We start from the raw sequence: 27,156 nt of genomic DNA on the forward strand, positions 1-27,156 counted from the left end.
ATTCACCAGGTCTGGATCTCGCTACTGAAGAAAACAAACTCGCTACTGAAGAAAATAAACTCTCTACTGAAGAAAATAAACAAGTGCAGTGCTGCTAGTGAAAGCATATATCAGACTTGATCAGTACTGTAGGGATCGCTGTTGGCACAGCAACTTTGAACATTGTGCTCATGATACATGTGTTGATTGCTATGGTAATAATGACAGGAGTGCCAAGTGTGTGCTTCTTAGAGGCTTGTCCAATGCTAAAAATTTGGAGCTGGCAGTTCATTCAGTCTACATTCAGAATCGTGCAGCCCGGGAGAAGCCTCTCAAGGCTGCTCAGAGTCTTCCTCCGACATTGCCGCCGTCGAGAACTTGTCGATCAGGAAAGACATGGATCTCCTGGTAAGGTCGCTCAACACTGCAGAGATGAACATCGCCATATTGGGACGGAAACCTCACCAGGAGTTAAGGGTAGCACTTAGCAGTAAGCTCCTCACCACCTGCTACAAAGGTAGAGTTGGTGCCTGATGGCTCCTGACTCCTGAGGGGTTTTCCAATACAATGTTTCAAAGGTAGAGTTGGTGTGGAATTCCAAGTCAAGACCGAGAGAAGAGAAGGCATACACTTCTCTTTGCGTGTATATACAATTCAGTTATTAAGAGATAAGAGGTGAACAGAGTATGTCTGTCGCAATCGTTCTTCTCCAACAAAACAGGTTACTGCCACTCTTTGTATTGGTCTATTGGACAAACAAAGTAGACTGGTTTGTGTCTTTTTAGCGTGTCAAAAACGTCATGTATATTAATTATTACTACTATTAGATAGAGGGAGTCCAAAACCAACCAGTGAGACAATTCGCACTGCCGCATGCCTTTATTTCTCCTCTTCTCCTGCATTGACTAGAAAATTTGTTGCTTCTTTTTTTCAACATAATGGAAAGAGGTTTCCGGCTTCATCCTCTTTGAAGAGGATTAAGACCAACTTATTACAACTCAACGCATCAAAGCAAGTAAAGTTTTTAAGACAAAAACAAATCAAGACTCAATTCCAAACGACGAAGGCCATCCATGGACTGCAGAGTCCACTGCTGCAGTGTGCCATCGAACTTTAGAAGTTCTGACTAGATGAAAATATTTTTGAATTATCAGATATAAAATATTTCTGACAGTTCAAATTGCACAATGAGGGTAAAAGATGACCAGTAGAATATGGAAGATAATTTTGATTTGATTCAAATAAAAAGTTTCAGCCCAGAGGGCATAAAATTTTTTCCTGCAAGATCACAAAAGCAAAATTCAAGCTGAATGAATGCATGATCATAAAAGTTTCAGCCCAGAGGGCATAAATTTTTTTCCTGCAAGATCACAAAAGCAAAAAAATTTCCTGAAAGTTTCAGCACAGGTAAACATCTGCTGAATGAATGCATGATAAAGGCTCAATTCAAGCTGGAGTGTAGCACACGATCGAACAAAAGCAAAATTTCCAGGCGGTGATTCAGCGCTGTGGGTGTGGTGCAGACTGCAGTGGCAGGCCAGCGGTCATTAGCGCCAGCCAAGAAGAGGAAAGACACAGACAGACAGGCCGGGAGCAAAGCAAAGAAAAAGGAGGCTTAATCTTAGCTTTAGCTTCACCTGTTCACCAGCTAGCATAGCTAGCTTTATTTAGTGTAGCTTGAGGTTTCAGGGCCATGCAGTGCAACTACTCCTACTCCTACTCCTACTCCTACAGTCCTACTGCATACAGATGTAACCAAAAACAGAAAGCAAAGCTTGCTCAATCGGATTAAAGTTGCTATTTGCAGTACAGTACTATATATATGGTCTGAAAAGCAAAAGTTCAGTTCTGTTTGAAATCAAATCAAATCATCATCACGAATCAGCAGTGACCCAGGGGCACCAGTAATTAGCAAAGCGGGTCCGATCGACACCCGAGCCCAGCTTGGTTGCTGTAAATTGTCGGTCGCCGGGCGGTCAGCCAGTGAGCTACTCTACTGCTTTTGCTTGTATTGTACAGGACCACGACTCATTCTTTTTAACTCATATAACTATGGCATTGTTTAGTTTGCAAATTTTTTGGTGAAATGGTACTGTAGCACTTTCGTTGTTATTTGGCAATTAGTGTCCAATCATAGTCTAATTAGGCTTAAAAGATTCGTCTTGTGAATTTCGTCTAAACTGTGTAATTAGTTTTATTTTTTATTTATATTTAATGCTTCATGTATGCGTTTAAAGATTCGATGTGACGGAGAATCTTAAAAAATTTTGCAAAATGAAGTGGAACTAAACGGTACCTATGTAACAGTGGGTATTTTTCTTAAAGACATGCACTGTACATTCAGTAATCATTGGAAAGCACTTTGAATTTTTTTTACTGAGGGATGTAATATATGGAGGAACAAAAAAGGGTAGGACCTACCCATCTGTAAATACATATTTACACTACAGTCCAACAAGAACTAAACAAAAGGAAAAGAAAAACAAAAAACTAAAGTAAAAATATTCTCTATGAGAAATGAAAAAAAACTAATTTAGTGGCAAAGGGCATTCCAGTTGAATTTGCACATGAAGAATAACATAGGATATCACTTTTACATGACTCCTTCAGAATATGTGCCAGAGTAAAGAGTCTGCAATCAACCGAATATGTGCCAGAGTAAAGAGTCTGCAAGCAACCACCCATCTAGTTCTCGCCGAAACCCCAATCCAACCAAGCTAAACCAATAGCCGGCCCATAGTCCCATTGCCCACCCTGCATCCGGCCATCCGGCCGCACTCGCCGGAACCGAATCGAGACACGGGTAAAAGCCTCATCGGCCAGCGGATACCCTACGATTGCCAATCCACGAACTATCGTGCCAAGATCAGGGGCGGCGCGGCCCTGGGAGCGCCGGGAAACCACGCAAGTCGAAAGCGATCGATAGGGAGGAGATATTAGTGGGAAGTCATCTGGTGATGAGGGCGGACTGACCTCTGACTATCGGAGCGCCGGGGATCGACGGCTGCGAGATCAGCGGCGGCGAGACGGCGAGGGGCGTCGAGGTCGGAGAGGATGGTGAGGATGGGGCGGGGGCAGCCGCACGACGAACCCTAGCCGCGCGCCGTGGGAGCAGACGGACGGGCTGCGCCGAGGAGCGCTCCCAAACCCTAGTCACCGTTGCGGCCTGGGGAACGGTGGTGGATGGGGCGGGGGAGGCAGTTGGGATCAGGGAGACGGTGGAGGAGGCGGTGGAGGGGTCAGGGAGGGGCAGGCGGCGAAATTGGGCAGCCTGACGGTGTATGATTTCGCCCAAAGCGATTTCGCCCAAAGCGACGGTCACATGTAAATACCTCAGAGCCGCGGTAGGGGCGGCTGAGGTTATAAGCCGCCCCTATAGTTGAATTTTTTTTTTCAAAATTCTAAATCAAAATTAATTATTCACATGTAAATAATAAATAATACAGTAAAAAATTTTATAATTATTTTTATAGATATATTTACATATACAATAACTAAAACAACTACAACAGTTTAAAATTGCAAAATTAAAACTTTAAAATGGGAAAAAAATAAATTTTAAAAAATTAAAATCAAAACTACTAAAATAATTTTGAGACACCAAATGATCTAAAATGAAAATTTGATAAATATCAAAGTTGTAGAGGTCATGAAGATCTACAACTTTTATTTTGGTCATCTTGTCATTTGACAAAATTTGAACCTTTCAAATTTGAAATTTTAAAAAATGACAAGTTCGAACCAAAATTTGAGACCCAAAATGATTTCAACATAAAAAGTGATGAATACCAAAGTTGTTCAACTCATTAATATCTACAACTTTTATTTTAGTTATCTTGTCATTTGACAAAATTTGAACCTTTCAAATTTGAAATTTTGAAAAACAACAAGTTCGAACCAAAATTTGAGACCCAAATTGATTTCAACATAAAAAGTGATGAATACCAAAGTTGTTCAACTCATGAATATCTACAACTTTTATTTTGGTCATTTCTTCATTTAACAAATTCTTAGCACACATTGTTCACTAATCTTACACATGTCTCATATAGTTTATAAAACCTTATGAGAGATGGTGTCACATTTGTGAACAATGTCATTACCACTTTGTCATATAAAGGAATGACCAATACAAAAGTTGTAGATCTTGATGAGTTATTCAACTTTGGTATTTATCACTTTTTCAGTGGGTACCAAAATCTTGTCTTAAGTTGCATTTTTTAAAATTCAAAATTTAAATTGCTCAAACTTTTCATATGTATATATTGACAAAACCAACAAAATAAATTGATAGAGAATGATTTTAGAAAATTTTAGGAAAAAATCATCAAATTTGGAGTTAGTATGAGGAAGAAAAACTAGTTACAAAGTTGACCCATAGATTAAAAAAAGAAATCACACTATTCACTATGATCATGTAAGGATCATCTAGAACAGTGTGATTTCTCTTTTTAATCTGTGGGTAAACTTTGTAACTAGTTGTTCTTCCTCATACTAACTCCAAATGTGATGGTTTTTTTTCCTAAAAATTTCTAAAATCATGCTTCAGCATTTAAGTTTGATCAAACTTGGATGTGACAATTTTTTACACATTTTAAAATTTGAAATTTAAAATTTGACATGTTCAAACAAAAATTTCAAACCCTAAATGATTTCAGATGTAAATGTGATGAATACAAAAGTTGTTCAACTCATCAAGATCTACAACTTTTATTTTGGTTATCTTGTCATTTGACTAAATTTGAACCTTTGAAATTTTGAAATTTGAAAAAAGACAAGTTGAAACCATAATTTGGACCCCCAAATCATTTCAACTGAAAAAGTAATGAATACCAAAGTTGAATAACTCATGAAGATCTACAACTTTTATTTTGGTAATTTCATAATTTGATAAATTCTTAGTACACATTGTTCACACAAACATACGTGAATGTAGTCTCAAAGACACATACACATAAATGTAGTTTCAAACACACATACATAAATGTAGTCTCACATACATGAATGTAGTCTCGCACACACATACGTGAATGTAGTCTCACACACACATACATGAATGTAGTCTCACACACACATACATAAATGTAGTCTCACACACACATACATGAATGTAGTCTTACGAACACTGACACACTTACATAAACTAGCTAGCCCACCGTGACAACTTTCCCCTTGACACATTTTCGTTCTCATGGCAATACATCTTTGGGCAGGTTCTTTTCCACAGCCTCGATCTTCTTACAAAAGTCTGTGAATAGCGGCATCTCATCGCACTTATTATAAGCTTCAACATCGTCCACGCCATCAACTCCGATGATATGTTGTTTCCCGAAGGCCACCACGTGCTTTGTCTTCTTCTTTGGGGGGAGGTTACTTTGCGGGTCGGACATATAGAAGACTTGTGCGACACGTTCAGCGAGCACCCAAGGGTCGTCCTGGTAGCCTACATTCTGGAGGTCGACGACTCTCTGTCCGATCTCATTGAATTGATGTTGCTTGATCCAGCGGCATCGAAACAGGGCCACCTTTATATCCCTTCCATAGTCAAGTTCCCATATATCTTCAATTATGCCAAAGTACAGGACCTTTCGCCCCACTCCGTCGAGAGCCTCTATTCGGACGCCGCTATTCTTATTCATAGATTTCCTATCCTTTGTGTCGGTATAGTATGTGTACCCATTGATGTCATAAGCATTCCAAGACGTCACCTGTTTCGATGGCTCGGGCGCCAGCCGACTGATGGTAATAGAATCTATGGTTTCTCTAGGCTGTATGTTCTGGTCCTTCAACCATGATGTCAGGCGTTGCTTATGCTGTTTCATGACCCAATCATCTGAATGACCATTCCTCTCGGCCATAATGATAGCCATGTGTTCATCAATGTACGGTTGCATCACTGCCATACTCTGCAAGACACTGTAATGCGTCCGACTCACCTCTCTGTAATCATTGTCGAGGAACACTTTCCTACCACTTGTGCCCTTCTCAGCTAGCCTTCCCTTGTGACGAGAATCAGGATTACCAATCCCTCTCTGTACTTTTAGCCACTCTTGGCAGCACTCGACGACTTCTTCGGAATTGTAACCCTCTATCATGGAGCCCTCTAGGTGTGTTCGGTTATGCACGTATCGGCTTAGAACCGACATGAACCGCTCATAGGACCACATTTCATGCAAGAAGCTAGGGCCCAGCGCCTCGATCTGATGAACCAGGTGAATCATGAGATGTACCATTATATCAAAAAAAGTGGGAGGTAAACACATCTCTAGCTGGTTCTGGGTCTCCACCATGAATTCATGTAGGTCACTCAGCTCTTGCCTGCGAATCGTCTTCTGTGAGATCTTCGAAAAGAAGTAGCACATGCGGGTGATGGCCATCTTTAGGAACTCTAGCTTTATAGCCCTGATTGCAATTGGTAGGAACACTGTCAGCATCACATGACAATCGTGAGCCTTGCAGTATGTTAATGATAGGTCCTTCATCGACACTAGCTTCTTCGGGTTCACTAAAAACCCAGTCGGCACTCTGACCCCCGAAGGAAATTGCATATAGCTCTCCTCTCCTCTAGGGTTAGGTTGAAGCTAGCCACGGGAAGACTGTACTTACCATTATCCTACTGTACCGACCAAAGCTCCCGCATCATGTTCAGCTGCACCATGTCTTTCCGTGATCTAAGACCATCCTTTGACTTGCCCGTGTCCATCAAGGTAGCCATGAGACTATCAAAGACATTCTTCTGCACATGCATTGCATCAATGGCATGGGGGACCTCTAAGTCTGGCCAATAAGGCAGGTACTGAAAGAAGATCGATTACTTCTTGAATGGTGGTACGCCTTTGATGGGAGGTGTGCTTCTATCTTTGATCGTTCCATCCAGATTCTTCTTTCGATAAACGACATGTATGTTTTGGACCATTCTGAACACATGTTCTCCATTACGACGTCTCTCTAGAGGGGGTTCATCCTCCGGGATGTTGCCATAGTATCTTAGGTACAATTTGCCGCGGTACTTGTGACCTATCTTTAAGAAACGCTGGTTCCTTATGTAAACTATCTTCCTGGATCCATCTAGGAACACCCATTTAGTACCATCCAAATAGACTAAGCATCCAGTCTTGCCTTTGAACTGTCTAGACAGGGCAAACAGCGTGGGGTAATCATTGGTAGTAACAAATATTATTGCTTTGCATATGAAGTCCTCCCGCTGGAACGCATCGTACATCGGCTCCCCATACCTCCATAGCCTCTCCATTTCTTGCATCAGAGGCTCTAAGAACATGTCTATATCAATGCCTGGTTGTTTGGGACCGGAGATAAGAATGGTGAGAAGAAGGTACTTCCTCTTCTAACACAAATACGTTGGGAGGTTGTACATGGTCAAGATGACTGGCCATGTGCTGTGGTCGGTCATCCTCTCATTGAAGGGATTCATTCCATCGGTGCTCAAGCCGAACTATACATTATGTGGGTCATCACTGAATTCTGCTTTGTATTTGGCATCGAACGCTTGCCACTGGCTACAATCGGTTGGGTGTGCGATCGTATCATCATCCACCTTGCGTTCATCATCCCACCATGTCATCAGTGCGGCTTCGTTAGGGTTTAGGAACATACGCCTCAAGCGGTCGGTCACTGGCAAGTACCACATAACCAGGGCAAGAATTCTTCTCTTATTTGCATCGTTGCCTAATGGAGTTTCCTCTGAGGGCTGAGATTCTTGCACCACCTTCTTCCCACCCTTCTTCCTCTTTCCTGTGGAGGCTTCCACCCCACTTTGAAGGTCATTGTTCTTGTACCGACTAGCCCCACACCTAGGACATGTATCTAAAGTCTCAAACGATGTGCCATTCCAAAAAAGGATACAGTGGTTGGGGCATGCATGGTTTTTTTCAACCCCCAATGTGAGTGGACTTATAACCTTCTTCGCTTGGTATGTGTTGGCGGGAACTATGTTCGGCTGTGGGAGCAACCGTGACATGAGGCACAACAGATCATCGAAACTGCAGTCCGACCAGCCGTACTTAGCCTTCAGGATGAGTAGCTCAAGCACAAAACGTAGCAGTGTGAAGTATGTCGGACAGCCCTTCTCAGCATCATACACAGTCTTCTTCGATGCTTTTGTCACCCTCTCAAGATTTTCTAGACCTCTCTTACTCTTTTCTAATATTTCTGGTCCAAAGGCCCTAAGCATTTCGTCCAAGTTGTCACCGTCATCTGCATCCCCCTCACGTGCTTCGCCATCATTGCTCTCACCACCAGCATCATCACCACCTTATTCATTGCCAAAGCCATCACCTTGTTGATTGTCATAGTCACGATCCATTTGTTGCTCAAGATCGTCTGTGAATCGGGACAAGTATGCTTGGGTTTCAGCTTCATCAGCTAGATCATCGTCGCTGTCATCAACAACCACTGTTTCACCATGATGAATCCACACTGTGTAGTCCGGAACAAATCATCTCCTAATCAGATGTTCTTTGATGGTACTCACATCTCGAAATGCAATATGGTTCTTGCAATCTTTGCAGGGACAAATAATCGTGTCACTATTCTCTTTCAACGTCACTGCATGCTTCTCTACGGCTTTGATGAATTTGTCCACCTCATCACGGAAAAGAGCGTCGTATCTTAACGAACCATACATCCAAGAGTTCCTGTAGTCCATCTTATAGAAACAAAAACAACCAAAGAAAGAATATTACTCGAGAATAATTGTATATACCTGAGACACGCACCATGATAGTAGAGGATAGTTAATTAATTGACTATTAATGCATAAATATTTTAAAATATAAATTAATTGGTTCAAATAAATAATTTCAAAGAAAACAATTAGCAACATTTAATATTTCATCCACTACCTTTCATGCAAACTCCATTCCAATTTTATGGTAGAGGATAATTAATTAATGGTCTATTTATCCATAACTAATTAAAACACACATTATAGAAAGGAATAAAAATAAATATTAAATGATAATTAGTAGTCATGGTAGAGGATATTTTACACATTAGCAACAATTAAAATCTTACACATTCACCTACATGCAAACCCTAGTCACATAAATAAAAAATTGAAAAAGAAAAAAAAAATAAAATCCTAGATCTAGATCTAGATATAGGGTTTCTTGACACATGCATCAAACTTCACTAATACTACACTAAAATCAACAAAAATGTATTAACAAAGGGTGCAATCTTACTTCCCTACCTAATTTACCCTAGTATAGTGAAAATTAGGGTCCAATTTCACTCATAACTAGCTCAAAATCCATGGAAGAGAGAGAAAACCAAAAATCAAATTACTCACTAACCAACAAATTAAATTTCAAATAAAGAGTTGGAGAAGCATTTCCTTACCTTTTAGAGCCTCTCCACCAAAGGATTTGAGATCAAAACCTCCCCCCTTAGTAGAGCAATTTTTAGGAGGAGCCAAATACCTCCCAACCTTTTTTTAGAAGAGTATGTCCCGAGGTGGAAGAAGGAGTGGCTGCTATTTATTCGTGCGCCATCAGTAGGGGCGGCTGGTGATTCAGCCGCCCCTATAGTCGAACAGCAAGGGCGGCTGGTGACAGCCGCCCCTACAAATGGGTACTGCAGGGGCGGCTGGTGATTGAGCCGCCCCTACAGATCAGCCCCAACTGTAGGGGCGGCTCAGGTTACCAGCCGCCCCTACAGTACCATCTGTAGAGGCGGCTGGGCTGCTGGGGCCCGAGGACGCCTACTGTAGGGGCGCCCCCAACTCCAGCCACCCTACAGTAAAAATGCCCCCGTTTCTGCTGTGCGAATCTGACGTAGTGCATGGCCGATGAGTTCGGCGGCACGAGCTGGGCCATAAACGAGTTCAGCTGGGACGTCAAATACGCCGGCCTCCAGATCCTCGCAGCCAAGGTACTATACGGCCGGTGACCTTAGCTTGCTTGATCACTGTCATTAGCTCGTTAGGCGTGCCCTAACAATTCCCAGATAGCTAACAACTGACGTGCCTGCTACTAGTATGTGTAGTTACGAATGGCACGTAGCAGACACACTTGATCATATATATGTTCAACAAAAAAAGTCAGATTGACAAGGAATCTGCCTACAGTAATCTTGAACACGTTCTAATAACGTGTGCCACGCCTTGCATTTTCAGGTGCTACTAGAAGGGGGGCACCGGCCGGAGCACCGCACGACGCTGGAGCAGTACAAGTCCAAGGCGGAGCACTACCTCTGCGCGTGCCTCGGCAAGAACGGCGCCGCCGGCAACGTGAACTGCACGGCCGGCGGCATGCTCTACGTCCGGCAGTGGAACAACATGCAGTACGTCACCAACGCCGCCTTCCTCCTCACCATCTACTCCCGCCACCTCGCCGCCTCCGGAGCTTCCACGCTCCAGTGCCCGGACGGGCCAGTGCGCGCCGGCGAGCTGCAGGCGCTGGCGCGTGCTCAGGCGGACTACGTCCTCAGCGCCAACCCGGCCGGCGTGAGCTACATGGTCGGGAACGGGCAGCGGTTCCCGCGGCGGGTGCACCACCGGGGCGCGTCCATCGTGTCGCACCGCGCCGACGGCCGGTTCATCGGCTGCGTGCAGGGGTACGACCACTGGTTCCGCCGCGCGGGGTCCAACCCCAACGTGGTCCTCGGCGCCATCGTGGGCGGGCCGGACCACCGCGATAGGTTCAGCGACCGCCGCAGCAACTACATGCAGACGGAAGCGTGCACGTACAACACCGCGCCCATGGTTGGCGTCTTTGCTCATCTCCACAGTCAGTCAGGGCCGTCGGAGGCCGGAGGCGAAATGATCCATGACGGACGGGCAAATGGTTAGGATTTCTTAGGAACCTTTTTGTTATTAGGTCATGCAAAGGCCGGCATCGGAGCCTGCATGCACGTAGATTTTATTTGTTCTAGTCTAGTAGTCTCTAGAGTGTGTACGATGTAAATTTGTCAGATAAAAATTGAGTTTTTTTTACTTTGGGTTGAAAATGTCCACGTGAGCATCACTACGTCAGAATACCCCATCACTGCCGGTTCAAAATACCCCATCATTGTCGGATTTTGAACCGGCTCAACCATACCGGCAGTGACGAGGATAAGCTATCACTGTCGGTTCCTACAAACCGACAGTGTTCTTCAACTTCACTGCCGGTTCTTTACACAACCGGCAGTGTTTATTTCAACCAACACTGTCGGTTCATAAAACCACCCGGTAGAGCTCAGTTCTAACAACATTGTCAGTTTGTGTTTCAACCGGCAGTGTTGTAGTAAGAATCACTGCCGGTTTTGTTGCTAACCGACAGTGATGTTTACGACAACACTGTCGGTTTTCTGATAACCGGCAGTGATGTCACGTTCGCAATTTATTGTTTTATAATTGATTTTAATTTATATTTTTTGTGAAATCGGGTTTCGCTTTATATATGCTACGTAGACGACAGGTACATCAATATTAAACATTACAAATGTTACGGTTATAATTCAAATGTTTTTATCCACATCTCGATCCCTTAAAATAAAAAAGAAATGTTCTAAGACTTCGCACATGCTTCTCGGACTTCTTACAATAATCTGGTGAGCCGCTCTAGGCTATACTGGTCCTTGTACTTCACGGATTGTGCAATGAAAAATACTCCATCTTTTTCCAATACCTCGGCTAGGATGAATTTTGTCAGCTCCGATTGCAGTGCGATGATCTCTATGTCTAACAGCCTTTCGTGGTTATATTTCTTGCGTTGTCGTTCAAAAAAAATGATATCCAAAGAGGAACAGTAAATCATTTTGTTGAATTATTAATAGACATAAATGAAATGGGGATTATACACACCAACTTATCGGTTTTTTCCGATTTCCCGCTGATGTAGCGAAGCATTGCCCACATTACATAAACCCCGTATTCATTGTTTCCCGCCGGCTGTGATAGGTACTTTTCCTCCATTTCGACAACCTTGAATGGGACCGACGTCCCACCGATATGTCTTATTCGGACACTGAGCAACATTAAAAGGAGAAACATTAGAAAACGGTATGTGTGATTAGAAAATAATATGTTATTAGGATCGCTTACTAATTTATCATTGCCACCCGTGCATCCAGATGATGAAATGATTTTTTCTTTGAGTCCCACACCTCGAGCAGATTTTTGGCAAGATTAACACAAATGAAGACGAAATAGTTGCTGCAATCACAGAATCCTAATTATCGAATAATCTTAACGAAAAAAGAAGCATAAAATTAAAAGCCGAGAACACATACTCGCAGTTGTAGGCTAGAAGTATGTGGGTTTTCTTCTTCATCGTAAATTTGTCGAAAACAGCAATCAATCTCTGTTTCAGGTCTTCCACATCACATCCATAGAGGCCTAGACATGTCCTCTCATTGACTCGCATGGGGTCCAAGAAGCCTATGTAATCCCATTTGCTTTTTAGAATGCAAAATTTTGCTATACAACTACATAAAATCATGAGAAGTGCTCCAAAGTTAACAATTTATGTCTTGAGAGAGTAGTTAATTATAAAATCGTGCGTGTAGGGTACTTACATAGTCCACAGCGTCAACATTTGAACATCGAGAGAGCGTTTCTGGTATAGCTGGAACAAGCACTCCCACTCAACATCGAACTTCTCTTCTTCAGGATAATGGAAAACATGTGGCGAACGGATAATAACCTCAAAATCAAAGTCGTCCGTCTCTGTTGCTTGAGCCATGTAATATTCATATAACCGGCGCATATATGTTGTCAGATTTTTATACTCATGATCGGAAACCAAAAGATTGCCCCTTTCATACTTCATTGCCGGTGTTGTCATCCCTTGTACATCATAATAGATGGTCGCGGCCTCTTCCATGGTTAATCCTGGGTTGTCTTCGACGTACTTCTGTATGTTCCTTAAATCTTTATTGTGTATTTCTTTATCTCTTGTTGTAGCGTATTTATTCTATGTTTGCCTTTCGAATCCGAAGTTCAAAAAAAATAAAGGCAGTGAGGCACATAGATTGAAGAAACTAACACAATCTTCCTTCGAGATGTGTGCTGTAAATTTTTCTTTCATCAAGGTGGTAACGCTGCCACTGAACGGCCTTTTTCTTTTTTGTTGGTCCACTTTGGGAGCATTAGCGATCGAATCCAAGGACCTTTTCTGTGACTACGTGGATGTCCTTGATCTTGTTTTGGGCTGAGGTGGAGGAGGAGGATGACGACGAGAATTCTGTTTTCCCGACGCTGATGAAGATGGAGGAGGAGGAGGAGGAGTCTCTTTTCTCGGGGCTGATGAAGACGGAGTCGGACGAGGAGAAATAGAAGGAGACCTCTATCTTCTCAGGGGTGATGGCTCCAGATGAGGAGGGGAGTGATCTCTGTTAGGAGATGGTGAGTGATCATCGTGGGTGGGCGAAGACTCGCAGTCGTCCTCAACATCAGAGGATAATTGATGGTCAAGCTTAATGAAGCGCTTGCACCTGGCCACTTGAGAGCCCTTGTTTTGACCAAGTTTCAGCATGTCTTCCACTACGGGGTACTCAATGGGTATCTTGTTATACTTCTTATCAAGTATTCTGTTAATGGTGACTCGAGCGTACCCTAGTGGAATTGGGCGGCCATTAATTGTCCCATCTCCCGTAGGCCAGCCCTGGCCGAGCGCCACCTTGTCCTTTGTCCATTCCTGATGGATGTACAACCTGACATTGACGGGTTCAGTGATGTCATCCACCGGATGAGGCACATTCGCCTCTTCTTCGTCGAGCGGGGTCGATCCGCAGCTGCTGTAACCCCTAAACTGTGGGCTAAAGGCAGTAGGAGTAGGGTTTTGTGGTACTACTGACCTCTTGGACAGCAAAATTTGCTCGACTCACGCTTCAACGGTCGCCTCAATCTGTGCTTCCATTCTGTCTTCTATCTCTTTTACTCTCCTCAAATACTCTGCCTCCTGTTCTGCTCTACCTCTCGAGCGGCTCCGGTAAGTGTTAGATTCTTGGGGGAATGCTAGTTTCCAAGGAACAACACCGGTTCCTCTAGTGTGATCAGGGTGCTCCTTGGTTTCGAGTGCTTGGGTGAGCACATCTTTCTCCCTATTAGAAGTACGAGTCCCTTGCCTCACCTCCTCAGTTACCTGGGAGATCCTATGGATGAGTTCGCTCATGGGTTGATTTGAGGAGCTAAAGCTCCCATCCTCGGCATGCCGTACATTTCTCCCCATACAGTATAATACCAATCTAGGCTCCCAATCGGTGGTCTGAACGCCTTCCTCCATAAGGCGATCCATCTTCTGAAGTTCTGCTTCAAATTATGGCATCTTTTTGGCGTAGCCACGAGAGCCAAGATGATGAGGATTCGTCGCTTTCTGCGAATTCTCCTTATTCTTCCTGCTCAGTTCTAAGTACTCCTCAGATAACCTGTATTCCTTGAAATCCTACTAGAAGTCCTTCTGCTTGCTAAATTGTCCACCATCAAAATCTGACTCTTTATTTTGGAGGACAAAATTCTTGTACAATGTCCCTTTGAACTTCTTGAAGCATGTCCCCATGATTTCTTTTGCTTTTTTCTTGACTAACTCCCTATCATACTCGACTGGGAAAGTGAAATACTCTAGGATCTTGACATCCCATATGTAATCCTTCTCACTTTCGGAAACCCTCCACTGGTCATCATCTTTCCCAATCCACTTCCTATACTTAATCGGGATGAAGTCCTTAACAAGTAACCCGAGGATAGTCTTGTATTTGGTCAAAGCTATAGGCGATGAGAGTAGATCCCCGAATTCATCGAACTCAGTAATGTGCCAGTGTGTATTCCTACCAACAGGAATCTTTGACATGCCTCGCTTGGATCTGGCCTTCCTGCTACCCGAACCCTCTGGCTCCTCGACCGGTGGAGGCTCATGCTAGAGACACCAAGTAAGCTATGACCCTCTCAATTGATTAGTGTGTGTGGCTACATAGTCACATTATACCAAAGTTATCTGGCCATCTTGGTCATTTTGACCCAGATCGAGCAGGCCAGACGGGGTCCATGGCTGCTCGTTCTCACTGACCTGATTGACACCATCACCGTTTGTCGGATCATGTGGCTCTCCCGTCCTAGCGATATCAGCCGCTTCTTGTTGCTGATCTGTTCTTCGGCGACGGGGTAACAGGCGACGATGAGTCATGGCTGTGATACGATCGTGGTTAGTTTTGGATGCAAACAACTACTAATAGCATATGTTCATATATATATATATAATATGTTTAATGCAAAGTCTAATAATAAGTCCACATACAACAAAGTCAAATAATAGCATATGTTCACCTAGAACAAATTCATTGTTTGATTGACCACATACAACAAAGTCCACCTACTGTTCTACGAAACTATGCCTACATCAACTTCCAAATAAGAAAAGCGATGACCACAGCCATAAATAAAAGAATGATATCTTTCCAAGACCAAGGAGCAATTCTCCTAATCTTCACATCTCCGGCGAGTGGCTTCTCTTCGATCTCCAATGCCAGCAGATGGACATGGTTTACATTCATTGGACCATAGTAGGCCGGTTGCCCATGGTTTGCAAGGTAGGCCGAATAACTATAGTAGGCTAGGCCCTCAAAGCTTCAGCTTCTGTGTTGTATTTTTTGTGCAAATTACCAGGGTAGCGATTGACTTGAGCATAGTAATCTTCCCAGGTTCGATAAATCCCAGGGATGTGACCAACATGCACTATATACCATGCCATGGTTGCCTATACATTTAAGTAAATTAGGCATGTGCTAAGTGGTAATGGTAACTCACTGAACAAGAGTTATTATTCAAGTTATATGACCAAACTAAATCTATTTAATGTTCTTTATCCTTGACATGATAAAAAATTACCTCAATAATTGGACTGTTTATTATTCGGAGATCAATGTGGTTTAGTAATCATACTTGCTGCTGCTACCGAGCCAATTTTAAAAGTTGTTTTTAACTTTTTTTCTGGAACAAACATCTATAGATGCCTTTTTTAAGCATGCTATACATTCCATCAAAATCAATTGACACTCTACCTATAGCGATTGTACCTGTACACATTTGATAAGAATCCATCATTGCTTAAGCAAGAGCAGAAATTCTTATCTAACTCTTACACAAACAGAACACTCCCTACCGTCACAAATAAGACGTCCATAGTCATTAACGTGTACCTTTGACTGCTAGTTTCCATTGCTTGCAATAATTACAAAGTACAGAGATAGCATAACATTATGCAACTACTATTCAAGACAGATATACTCATATCATTGTCACATATTCAATCTAACTATGTCAAGAGGTGTTGATGATCAATGTTTAAATACTTAGACTGCACACAGCGCAAAAAGGTCACTTAGCTGTGACTCGAGGGAATAACTTGTTGCGACAACATGCAAATAACACCAATGGTTCTTAAACAGTTTAGGGCCATGATTACTAGGTCCTCAACAAATCAGTAGGTAGTATAATCTCTTCAGGGAAAATTAACTGGTTTATGTAATAGCATGTATATACAAGGATAGCTAAACGAAGGAGTAACATCATGTAACTCACTCGAATAGGAATCGGGTGCTATTGGGAAGACAACAACTGTGGGGCATTTCATCAAACACTTAGCGGGTAGTGAGCCGTGCACTCACCGTGGGGGTGGGAAAGCAGCTGCCCGCGTGCTCCTGAAGGCCTCGGCGGTGCTCTGGTGTGGGGCGGTGGATGGCGTGGGGAGTGCTCCGGCGTGGGGCGGTGCACGAGCGTCGGTGTCGAAGAAGAGGAGCGTGGGGCTGGGAACGGTGGCACGGGGGGCGGTGGACAGGTGCTCCAGTGTGGGGTGGTGCACGGGTGTCGGCGTCGAAGAAGAGGAGCGCGGGGCTGGGAACGGCGGCGCGGGGGGCAGTGGACGGGTAATCCGGCGTGGGGCAGTGCACGGGCGTCGGCGTCGAAGAAGAGGAGCGCGGGCTAGAAACGGTTGGCGTGGGGTTGAAATTTGGATAATTTCAACCCACGTCGGGCTTTTATACCAGACCTCATCACTACCAGTTCTAATTATAAAATCGACAGTGATGGGGGTACATCACTGCCGGTTGTAAGTATAAATCGACAGTGATGTAGAAATATCACTGTCGGACCATTCTTTAAACTGGTAGTGATTGTCGTGTAGCGGTTACAGCATAAGTACGTTATCTTTTCCACTTCTTTCGAATACCTCCTACTGGCTCAACGGTTAAGACCCCGCAACTTAGCCCCCGATACCCGTGTTCGAATCCTGGGCGGCACAAATTTTTTAGTATAATTTTATAATTTATTAAGCGGTCTAAAGGCCAAAAATAAAAAATAAATAAACCTTGGCACACATCCTATAATAGCATCACTGTCGGTTTTCAAAATAAACACTGTCGGTTTCTTCTCATCACTGCTGGTTTTTTGAAACCGACAGTGATGTTTATATATATTAAAAAAATCTTTTATATACTGAATAAATAGAAGCATATGTATTCCTATGTCGAAATGGCTTGAATTTTTTTTGGCAAGCTTGTACACCCAAATTAAGATCCCACACAGAATCTTAGGTTTTTCTAATCATTTTTTTATTTATTATATTTTTCTGTGTGCTGAATGAGACAAAAGAGGGTTCATTTTATCTTGGACCCAATAGATTTTTTCATCCACCTCCACAAAATTCTTATCCCTAGGGCACATTAGAGCCTATGTAAAAGTTTGGCACCATTCCGGATTTTTTCGTGGGTACACTCAGTTCAACCTATAATTAATAGGTGTCGTCGCGCGGAAATTCAATTAAACCTCAAAAAGTAGCAAACCATCTCCGAAAAATCACAAACTTGGTGTTTCCTTCACACGTGGCACGTGTAAGCCTGAGAATAATTTTGAGACCAATACGACACCGGAATGCCTATGAACCATATAAACCTTGATAACCTATGTGTATAGTCATGGTTCGATGAAAAGACAAATGTACTTTTGTGAAGCATGTATACTCCGTCTATGTCGAAATGGCTTGAAATTTTTTTAGCAAGCATGTACACCCAAATTAAAGACCCCACATAGGATCTACGTTTTTTCTGATCATTTTTTTATTTATTATATTTTTCTCTATGCCAAATGAGACAAAAGAGGGTGAATTTCATCTTGGACCCAATAGATTTTTTCATCCACCTGCACAAAATTCTTATCCCTAGGGCACATTAGAGCCTGTGTAAAGGTTGGCACCATTCTGGATCTTTTCATGGATAGACTCAGTTCAATCTATAATTAATAGGTGTCGTCGCGCGGAAATTTAATTAAACCTCAGAAAGTAGCAAACCATCTCCGAAAAATCCCAAACTTAGTGTTTCCTTCACACGTGGCACATGCAAGCCTGAGAATAATTTTGAGACTAATACGACACTAGAATGTATATTTCTAGTTGTCTAACAAATGTTACACGAATTATATGCATGACAATAATTAAACACGCAAAGCCGTACATATTAAAATTAGAACCCAATTAAACTACGACCTTGAAAACCTAGCTAAATAAACATTAATTACTATCGGAATCACTGTCGGGATCGATCGGGCCACGCACACTAACATGCTTCTGTAGCCATATATGGTAATTGATGTCACGGATTATGTATCCGCTTGTATCGATGAAGTCCAATGCCCATATGAGTGCACTCTCTCATGCCTCATAATACTGAAAGAATGGTCAGACATAGATATAACCTACTAAAAGACCACTGCCCCTGTTAGTAATCCTTATGCAGTACTAGCGTCCTTCTATAGTGAGCTGGCCGAGGTTTCCATTACAGAAGTCTCAATCGTACCCGAGTTGCTCCGTAGCTTGGTCTAGAACGGCCCACAAGCCATATGCAGCATAGGTAAGGTCCTGTAGCGCAATCTGCATGCGGAGAAAAAGAAAAAAATTAGAGAATGTTATTACAATAATAAACAACAAATAACCACGACTCATGTATAAGTGACCATTTTACCACATCCGCATGGTTGTAGCTCGCAAACCATTCGCTTGTTGCGGGACGGGGATATCATCAGCATTCAAAGCAAGTGCCTTGAAGTGCGAGAAATTAGGCACATCATAGCAAATACGTCGAAATGCCTCTAAACAGATGCGCACAACACTTAATTGGGCGCTTATCACGTCCGGTCTCTGTATTCCTGTCCCGTGGATATGGTTCCGATGATTTGAACCCCTCACAGGGATGAAAAAACCGAGTTCACACATCCATAGCTGACCACTTGCATTAGATGTCGTGTTCTCGACGATGTCCGAGATAAAGAACTAGCTAAGTGTTGTTCGTAGCCAATCTATTGGGGATATAGTCTGCGACATATATGCATGCAACATTGATATTAAACTAATTACACTTATTTGTTAGCATCAAAAAACAAAAGATGTTGGAAAATATTTCATACAATAGATGGAACAGAGAACCGTGGAATGGCCACATTAGGAGCGAATGGCTCATCGCCAGGGTGGAAACCTGGTTCTTGTAGTGGGGGAGGTCCGTTGTTCATACCACCTGATCGATAAAATGCAAAAAAAAATGAACATAAAATATATGCATAAAAAATTCTTCCAAGTAAAATATGGCAACATAATTAAATATAGATCGAATGCAAGGAATAAGAATATAAATAAATGTAGAATGCAAAGAAACATGAATATAAATATAGATCAAATGAATATAGATAGAATATTAGAGAAGACAACATATCAATACCATTGAAAAATGTAGGAGTCATGACCAAATCACGTAGAGAGAGAGTGAATGTCTTCAGAAGTGAGAGTGAAACGTGAGAAATGAGACGAAGAGAGTTCGTGGGTGGGTGGGATCGATGTATGTAGCCGACAGTTTGTTTTATATAGGGGGCCATGGACATCACTGCCAGTTTTTAAATAGAACCGACTGTGAAGGTGGCCTCATGTGTGCACCATTTTGATGGACTATGATGCATAACGATATATGTGGTTTGTTGTGAGAGGAAAACATTGTATCATGGCTGATAAGGCCTGGCTGAAACCAACATGTAAGGAGAGGCTAGCTCCTGGCCGAGGGCCATTTTATAGGGGCTAGCAGTCGTGGTACATTTTTATTTCTGAACTAAAGTTGTCAGGGTAGGTGGGAGCAATGTTCCAACTGTTGTGGTCATGTGAGTATTGTTGGCATGTGAGGAGTATCTACACATCACTATCAGTTTTAGTTTAAAAACTGACAGCGAATTGGGCCTTCTGTGTCAGTTTGAGCAACCGACTATAATAGAAGCTATCACTGTCGGTTTTAAAACCAAAACCGACAGTGAAGGGCCCTGCCGCCATCGCAGCCTTTTAGTAAAAAAATATAAAAAATGACTAATGGTTTGGAGCCTGCCATCGCAGCGCTATCACTGTCGGTTTTAAAACCAAAACCGGTAGTGAAGGGCCCTGCCGCCATTGCAGCCTTTTAGTAAAAAAAATATTAAAAAATCATAGTCTCGTAGCCTTTTTATAAAAATATAAAAAAAATCAAGCCTAGGATTCGATCCCAGGTCTCAGGGTTCTTAGTTTGGAGCCTTAACCACTACGCTAGAATAGGGATTACGTTAGAATTAGTTGTTCTTTTTCTTTTGTCCTGTCGTAATGCACTACTAAATAATAAATGCAAAATCAAAAAAGTTTGGTCCGCTTGGGATTCGAGCGTGGGTCTCAGAGTACAGAGTGCGCGGCCTTAACCGCTGAGCTAGGATAGGGAGTTCGCTTAGTTTGCTTTTCTTTATTTATTTATTAATAGAAATAATGTAGTTAATTTATATTCTAAAATAACACAAAAATTTATGTCTTGATTATTTAATTCTATGATAATTAATAAATGGTCTATAATTATCAAATAATAGTGTTTGTGAACATCATCTTAATATTTGATTATATAGTCAATAATTCAATTATAGAGATGCGCACAAAATATAAATTAAATATTCAGTGCAAATTACTGATACAACATCAGTATAATGATTACATAGTTAACAATAATCTAACTATCTTTAGGTGCATCAACAACGAGAGCCTCATTGTGATCAATTCATACTTAAGCAGGTTTGTCACCCTCTTGAAGGATAGGTAGGGGTACGTTCGCTCCGAATTGAGGTATTTCCTAATAGCCCCTTGTAGTCTTCTTCGTCCGTCACTCCATCAATACCGACAATCTTCCTTTTTCCTTCTAGGACTACTTTTAGCCTTCTTTTTATCTTGTTGTCCCTTGCATAGAAGACTTGCATAACATCTCTTGCAAGGACGAAGGGGTCGTCTCTGTATGCGGTCTTAGTGAGATCAACGGTAGTGAACCCTTCGCTATCATTGTTGATTTCCTTGAGCCGGACCCACTGGTAGTGAAAAAGAGCTGTCTTCAATGGACCGTAGGCTAGCTCCCATATCTCCTCTATGAAACCATAATATGTCGTCTGCATGTTGCCGTTTTCATTGTGAGCATCAAAACGAACACCACAATTTTGGTATGTGCTCTTTCCATCTTGCTTTTTTGTGTAAAATGTGAATCCATTGATCTCATACCCTTAGTACTTAAGATATGTACTCGAAGGTCCCTTGGCTAAGGCCTCCAGTTGATTACCCAACTTTATTCCAAGCAAGCGACGTCGCAACTAGCTGACAAATTTCTCCTTATGTTTTTTATCCAGCCAAGCCTGTGACCTAGTCGGATACAGAGTTTGCAGCGATTGCGTGTGCTCATCAATGTATGGCATCACACCCTCGGCTTGCTAGAGAATAGCAAACTATGCCTGTCTGAAAGAAATAGGGTCGTCTACTGTAACAGATTTCTCCCCGATCGTTCCTTTGCCACGTAGTCTTCCCTCGTGATGAGATTCTAGAACTCCGACCCTTTTGATGTCCAGATAATATGTGCAGAACTCAATGGCCTTCTCCATTGACCATCCTTCAACCATGCCCCCTTCTGGCCTAAATCTATTCCTAACATACCTCCTGAAAACTTTCATCAATCTTTCAAAAGGGAACATCTGATACAGGTACATTGGGCTAAGGGCTCTAATTTGGTCAACAAGATGAATGAGCAGATGCAATGAGATATCAAAGTAAGTCAGCGGGAAATGCATCTCAAGCCTAACAAGAGTTTTGGCTATGTCCCGCTGCAGTTGTTCTAGCGTGGACACATCAATGACCTTTTTTGAGATCGTGTTGAAGAACGAGCAAAGCTTTATGATTGAGGCTCGGAACTTTGGGGGGAGGATACCATGTAGGGCAACAGGGAGCAGCTGAGTCATAATGACATGACAGTCATGGGCCTTCATAGGGCCATAGTTGAACTTGAGTTATCTCATGTTCACTAGCCACTTCGGGTTTGCACAGTAGCCCGTCGGGACTTTGAGTTCATTGAAGAAAGAAATAAGCGCACGCTTTTCTTCCTTCTTCAATGTCCATGACGCAACCGGAAGTTCGAACTGGCCATTCTCTAGCTCCACAGGATGCAGCTCCTTCTTGATTTCCAAGTGTTGCATGTCCAGGCGTGTGGCTAGTGAATCCTTCGATGTCCCCCCGGTGTCCATCAAGGTGTTAAGAGTGTTAGCGCACACGTTTTTAGTGATGTGCATGGGATCAAGATAGTGGCATACACTCAGAAATGGCCAGTAAGGTAGTTTCTAGAAAACCAATTTTTTCTTCCAAACGCTCCCATCAGGCGCTGCTACTGCATTGTCCCCCTTCCCAAGGACAACCTCCAGTTTGTTGAGTTCTCGAAGTATCGCAGGTCCATCTCGATATTTTGGAGCTAAGCGTTTCTCAATAGTACCGTTGAAATCTTTTCTGTTCATACGGTAAGGGTGATCCTTAGGTAGGAACCTACGGTGTCCCATATAAACTATCTTTGAGTTATTTGGCAGATTTATCGCATCGATGTCGTCTAAGCACTCGACACATCTAGTATAGCCTTTTGTCTTCTCTCCAGATAACGAACCTCGACCTGGTAGGTCGGTGATTGTAGCGATAAGTACTCCCTTGATCATAACATGTTCCTTTTTGTACTCGTCCCAAACATCTGGCACACCCCTTTCAAACATCTCCACTAGTTCATCGATCACTGGTTCCAGAAACACATCGATGTCATTCCCAGGTTGTCTTGGCCCTTGGATCAGTAGTGGCATTTGGATGTACGACCGCTTCATATAGACCCAAGGTGGAAGGTTGTATATACAGAGCATCACTGGCCAGGTGCTATGATTGCTTCTAACCTGGTCAAAAGGATTCATCCCATCTGTGCTCAAAGAAAACCAAAGGTGCCTTACCTCTCCATCGATGTCCTTATAGAACATAGTATTGACAGTCCTCCAGTCACGCCCATCGGCGGGGTGCCTCATCATTGTATCTTTCTTACGCTCTTCGCCATGCCAGCGCAACAGCTTGGCTGACTTTGCACATGCAAACAGCCTATGCACCTGGGGAGCTATAGGGAAATACCAAACGACCTTTACGGGACCTCCTCTGGTCTTGGTACCCTTATCTGACGGCCCTTCCTTGTACAGTGGAGCTTCACACTTGGGGCACTTGTCCAAGTCTTTGTATTTTTCTCCATGGTACAATATGCAATCATTGGAACACGCGTGGATTTTTTCAACCTCGAGGCCGATGGGACAGATCATTTGCTTGGCCAAGTATGTCTTTTCTGGCAACTCATTTTTTTCTAGGAGCATTTTCCTTATTACACCTAACAACTAATCGAAGCCTTTATCGCTCAATCCGTTTGTCGATTTGAACTCTAACAGCATGATGTCGGCTTCCAGTTTGTTCATTGGACAATTCCTATACAATGGTGTTTTGCCATCTTGTCTCATTTTCTCTAGCTTTCTTAGCTGTCTTTCACTAAGACATCCGATCTCTATATTACGTAGCAGCTGAGAAATGCCATCGTTATCCTCGGTGTCGTCAGCTAGCTTGTTCCTAAACATATTATTAATTGTGGCCATAGGTTCTGTGTTGACACCGGGTTCCTCGTCAGCATCGTGGATGGCTACGTTAGGCATATCCACATCATCATCGTTTCCCAGAAGAACATTCACACCAACCTCGCCATGCATAGTCCATATCGTATAGTTTGGCATGAACCCCCTGGTAATCAAGTACGATCGTATAGACTCAATTTGATGAAAGTTCCTATGATTCTTGCAATCTTTGCATAGGCAGAAGACAGGGTTCCCATTCCCAGCATGGGCTTTGGCATCGGTGATAAACTAGCTGACGCATGCATGTACCACTTGTCCATTCGGGACAGATGCATCCACTCTCGATCCATCTCTGCACAAAAAATACTGAGACAATAATTACAAAGAATTAATAAGAAATCAAGCTTCATGAACAACAATTGTAGCTCTAAAGTACCATTTTTGGAAAACATTATTGTACACTAATTATTGAAAAATTGAAATTGGTAGCCCCGGCCCTGTAAATTAAAAATCGTAGTAAAAACAATTATTGCACAATATTGAAGAACAACTATTCTACTCTACTTCTAAGAACTAATTATAGCATCACATACTAACAATGATGATCTTGACCACCATGGAATAATTAGTTAGGAATTTAAATGTGTTTATAGACACCAACCTTTTGGATGATGGATTCACCACAATTTGAGCCTTGCACAAATGTCCAATTGGAAAAGTGCTCTCTAGAATGGAGAAAGAACTAGAATGAGAATCAAGCAATGTAGCCATCAAAACGAAGCTAATTAAGCAACAAAATCAAAGGAGTGGATGTTTGTTACTAACCTTAAAGCAAAAAAATCAAGCCATTCTTCAAAATCCAAGCACTAGCTTCATGGTGAAGAGCAGCCGCAACAATGGAGGGAAGGGTCCAAACGCGTGCCTCTGTTCTCGGGATGGAAGAGAGGAGGAAGGAGAGGACGGCTGCAGCCTTTTTGTGTTGTAGGCTTATCACCGTCGGTTCCTGGCTAGAACCGATAGTGATAGAGCCCAATCACTGTTGGCTCTTGGATTAAACCGGTAGTGATGAGTGTCCGCCAAAACACTACCGGTTCAAGCCATAAACCAGCAGTGATGTGGTCCTTCACTACCGGTTTTAGCCCAGCCCCAATCATTTTTTCATTTTCAAGATCATAACCGGCAATCCGGCAGTGATGATGCCGGCAGTGATGTGCAAATCTGGCGTAGTGCATCCACCGTAGAGGTAAATTGGGTGGCTAATTTTAAACTTATAAATTCTAGGATTCAATTTACACTACCATTAAAGATTCATAAACTATTCTAGCATGATATGCAGTGTTTAAAGGTTTTTCTTGTATGATCCACTACTAACAAACCGTTTTTAGCAAACTGATGTCCTTTTTTTCATAGGTGGCTCAATAAAAATCCATCTCTAAAAATAGTTTCTGAAACGAACTGTCTCTATAAATATATTTTTAGAGGCGGCTTTAGAGAGAGGTCTCTAAAAATATGTGCAACATGGTAAAATTCATAGCTTTTACAAATGAAGTCGGATGAAGACAAACTTTATTATAGTTGACAACATTTTTATTTGAAATCATTTTAATCCCACAAATTCTATTTCAAGTTCTCACATTTTAAAATTCAATTTTTTTGAGTTTTCCAAACGATTGGAGAAACAACCAAAACCTAAGTTATAGATCTTAAAAAATATATAAAGTGTTGCAGTTAAGAACTTTTTTATTTGAAATCATCGGCAGTCAGCAATGCAAATGAACAGTGATTTCAGCATGCCACACTGGCCACATATCTAAGGGCCTGTTTGGAACGCGGGATTTTTTTCTCTGTTCCTGCGCTTTTCCTGTGAAATTAAATTAATTCATGTGAAATTCCTACGTTCCAAACAGACCCTAAACTTCATTAGATGATCCAGGTCCTCTTCATTGTCTAGCCAGTGATTGTGGTCTCGTAGGCATTGTCTGGCCTTATAATCAATTATGACTTAGACGTCGAAAATTGGACACATGGGAGCACTTCCTAACCTAGGTAACTTTGCACATCTCAACGAAACATGCCCATAATGTTATCATAGTTGTCTCTCCCTCCTTAGTCAGACTTTTTTGTGAGCGTCAGTGATGAGGCTTTAAATCACTCTCTTAGATCCATATGCTACAAGTGATTCTCTATTGATTTCTCCATTGCAAGGCGTACTGGTTACATGAACTTATGCACTGCACGCCATTTAAGAATAGGATTGCTATTGATTTGTTGTCATATTTTTATGCTTAGGAAAATGGGAGAAGCACCTATAGACAAGACAATATAAGTCAGATAGACCTCAAGATAATTTCAACTTAGAGAAGGAGTTGGTTCAGAATCAGCATATAGCCTTGTACTAAAATAGTCATAACTCTTTCATACGCAGTCCAATTGAGGCGCTGGCATTCTTTGATGCATTTGAAACTTAAGATGGTTAGCTTTGTTTTGATTCTAGTTCTAGTTTTAGATTCAAGAACATTTTACATCATCAAAACAATGTGATGTGCCATAATTTAGGCCATATCATGCCCTAAAGGGGTGTGTGTGGGTTGGGGGTAGGGCATAACCCCAGTTGTGGACACCCCATCTCCCCCTCTGTCACCCATCAATCCTAGGACTCAACTTTCATATGCTCTTTGGATTTCATGTTTCTAAATTTGCTTCCAGAGATTAGTCTTTTTGGTGAGTTACAATCATGAGTTGCGGGGTTGATAACTTACTACTACAGAAAACTTTTGTAGAGACAGACGGGTGGGAAGCATACTTTGTAGAGGCCCAGCTACCTCTAGACATGAATCTACTTCTCCGTCTTCATAAATCGATTTGAGGTGCTTCTCCAAATCGATTTCTAGGGGTGACTGGAAACAAGAGTCACCTCTAGAAATCAAGTTTCTAGAGAAGGCTTGAAATACTACCGATCCACAGATCAGTTTCCAAGAATAATAATAAATCAGGCATAAAAATGGAAAAAAATTAATCCGGGGAGGCCCCCACCCGGCAGCCTCACTGTCACATGTCGCAAGTCACGCATTTTTTTCATGCGCACGTGCGGCTGTGGGGGCTCAAAAGTCAAACCCATGAGTTCAGGCCTACTGTGTACCTCCCTTAACCACTCCACCTCAAAGTCACTTGTTAATAAAGAGCAGAAACATGAATTCATATATGTGAAAATGATAAGCATGGGATTGAGCAGGATAGAGTTGGCCTTGCCAGAA

General features: G+C 42.3%; 1 protein-coding gene and 1 pseudogene across 1 annotated transcript in view; one reads left to right on the plus strand and one right to left on the minus strand.

Moving 5' to 3' along the window:
- LOC136469750 (endoglucanase 21-like) overlaps window positions 1-10,789 on the plus strand; it is a 52,955-nt gene extending 42,166 nt beyond the window's left edge. The window contains exons 2-3 of the mRNA XM_066467821.1: window positions 9,778-9,870; window positions 10,115-10,789. Of these exons, the coding sequence (XP_066323918.1) occupies window positions 9,778-9,870; window positions 10,115-10,789 (768 nt within the window). The remainder of the gene's footprint in view (window positions 1-9,777; window positions 9,871-10,114) is intronic.
- On the minus strand, window positions 5,490-8,623 carry LOC136473317 (uncharacterized; annotated as a pseudogene).
- Window positions 10,790-27,156: the final 16,367 nt, after the last annotated feature.

Source organism: Miscanthus floridulus, chromosome 8 (assembly GCF_019320115.1).
Source record: "Miscanthus floridulus cultivar M001 chromosome 8, ASM1932011v1, whole genome shotgun sequence".
Classification (NCBI taxonomy): Eukaryota; Viridiplantae; Streptophyta; class Magnoliopsida; order Poales; family Poaceae; genus Miscanthus; species Miscanthus floridulus.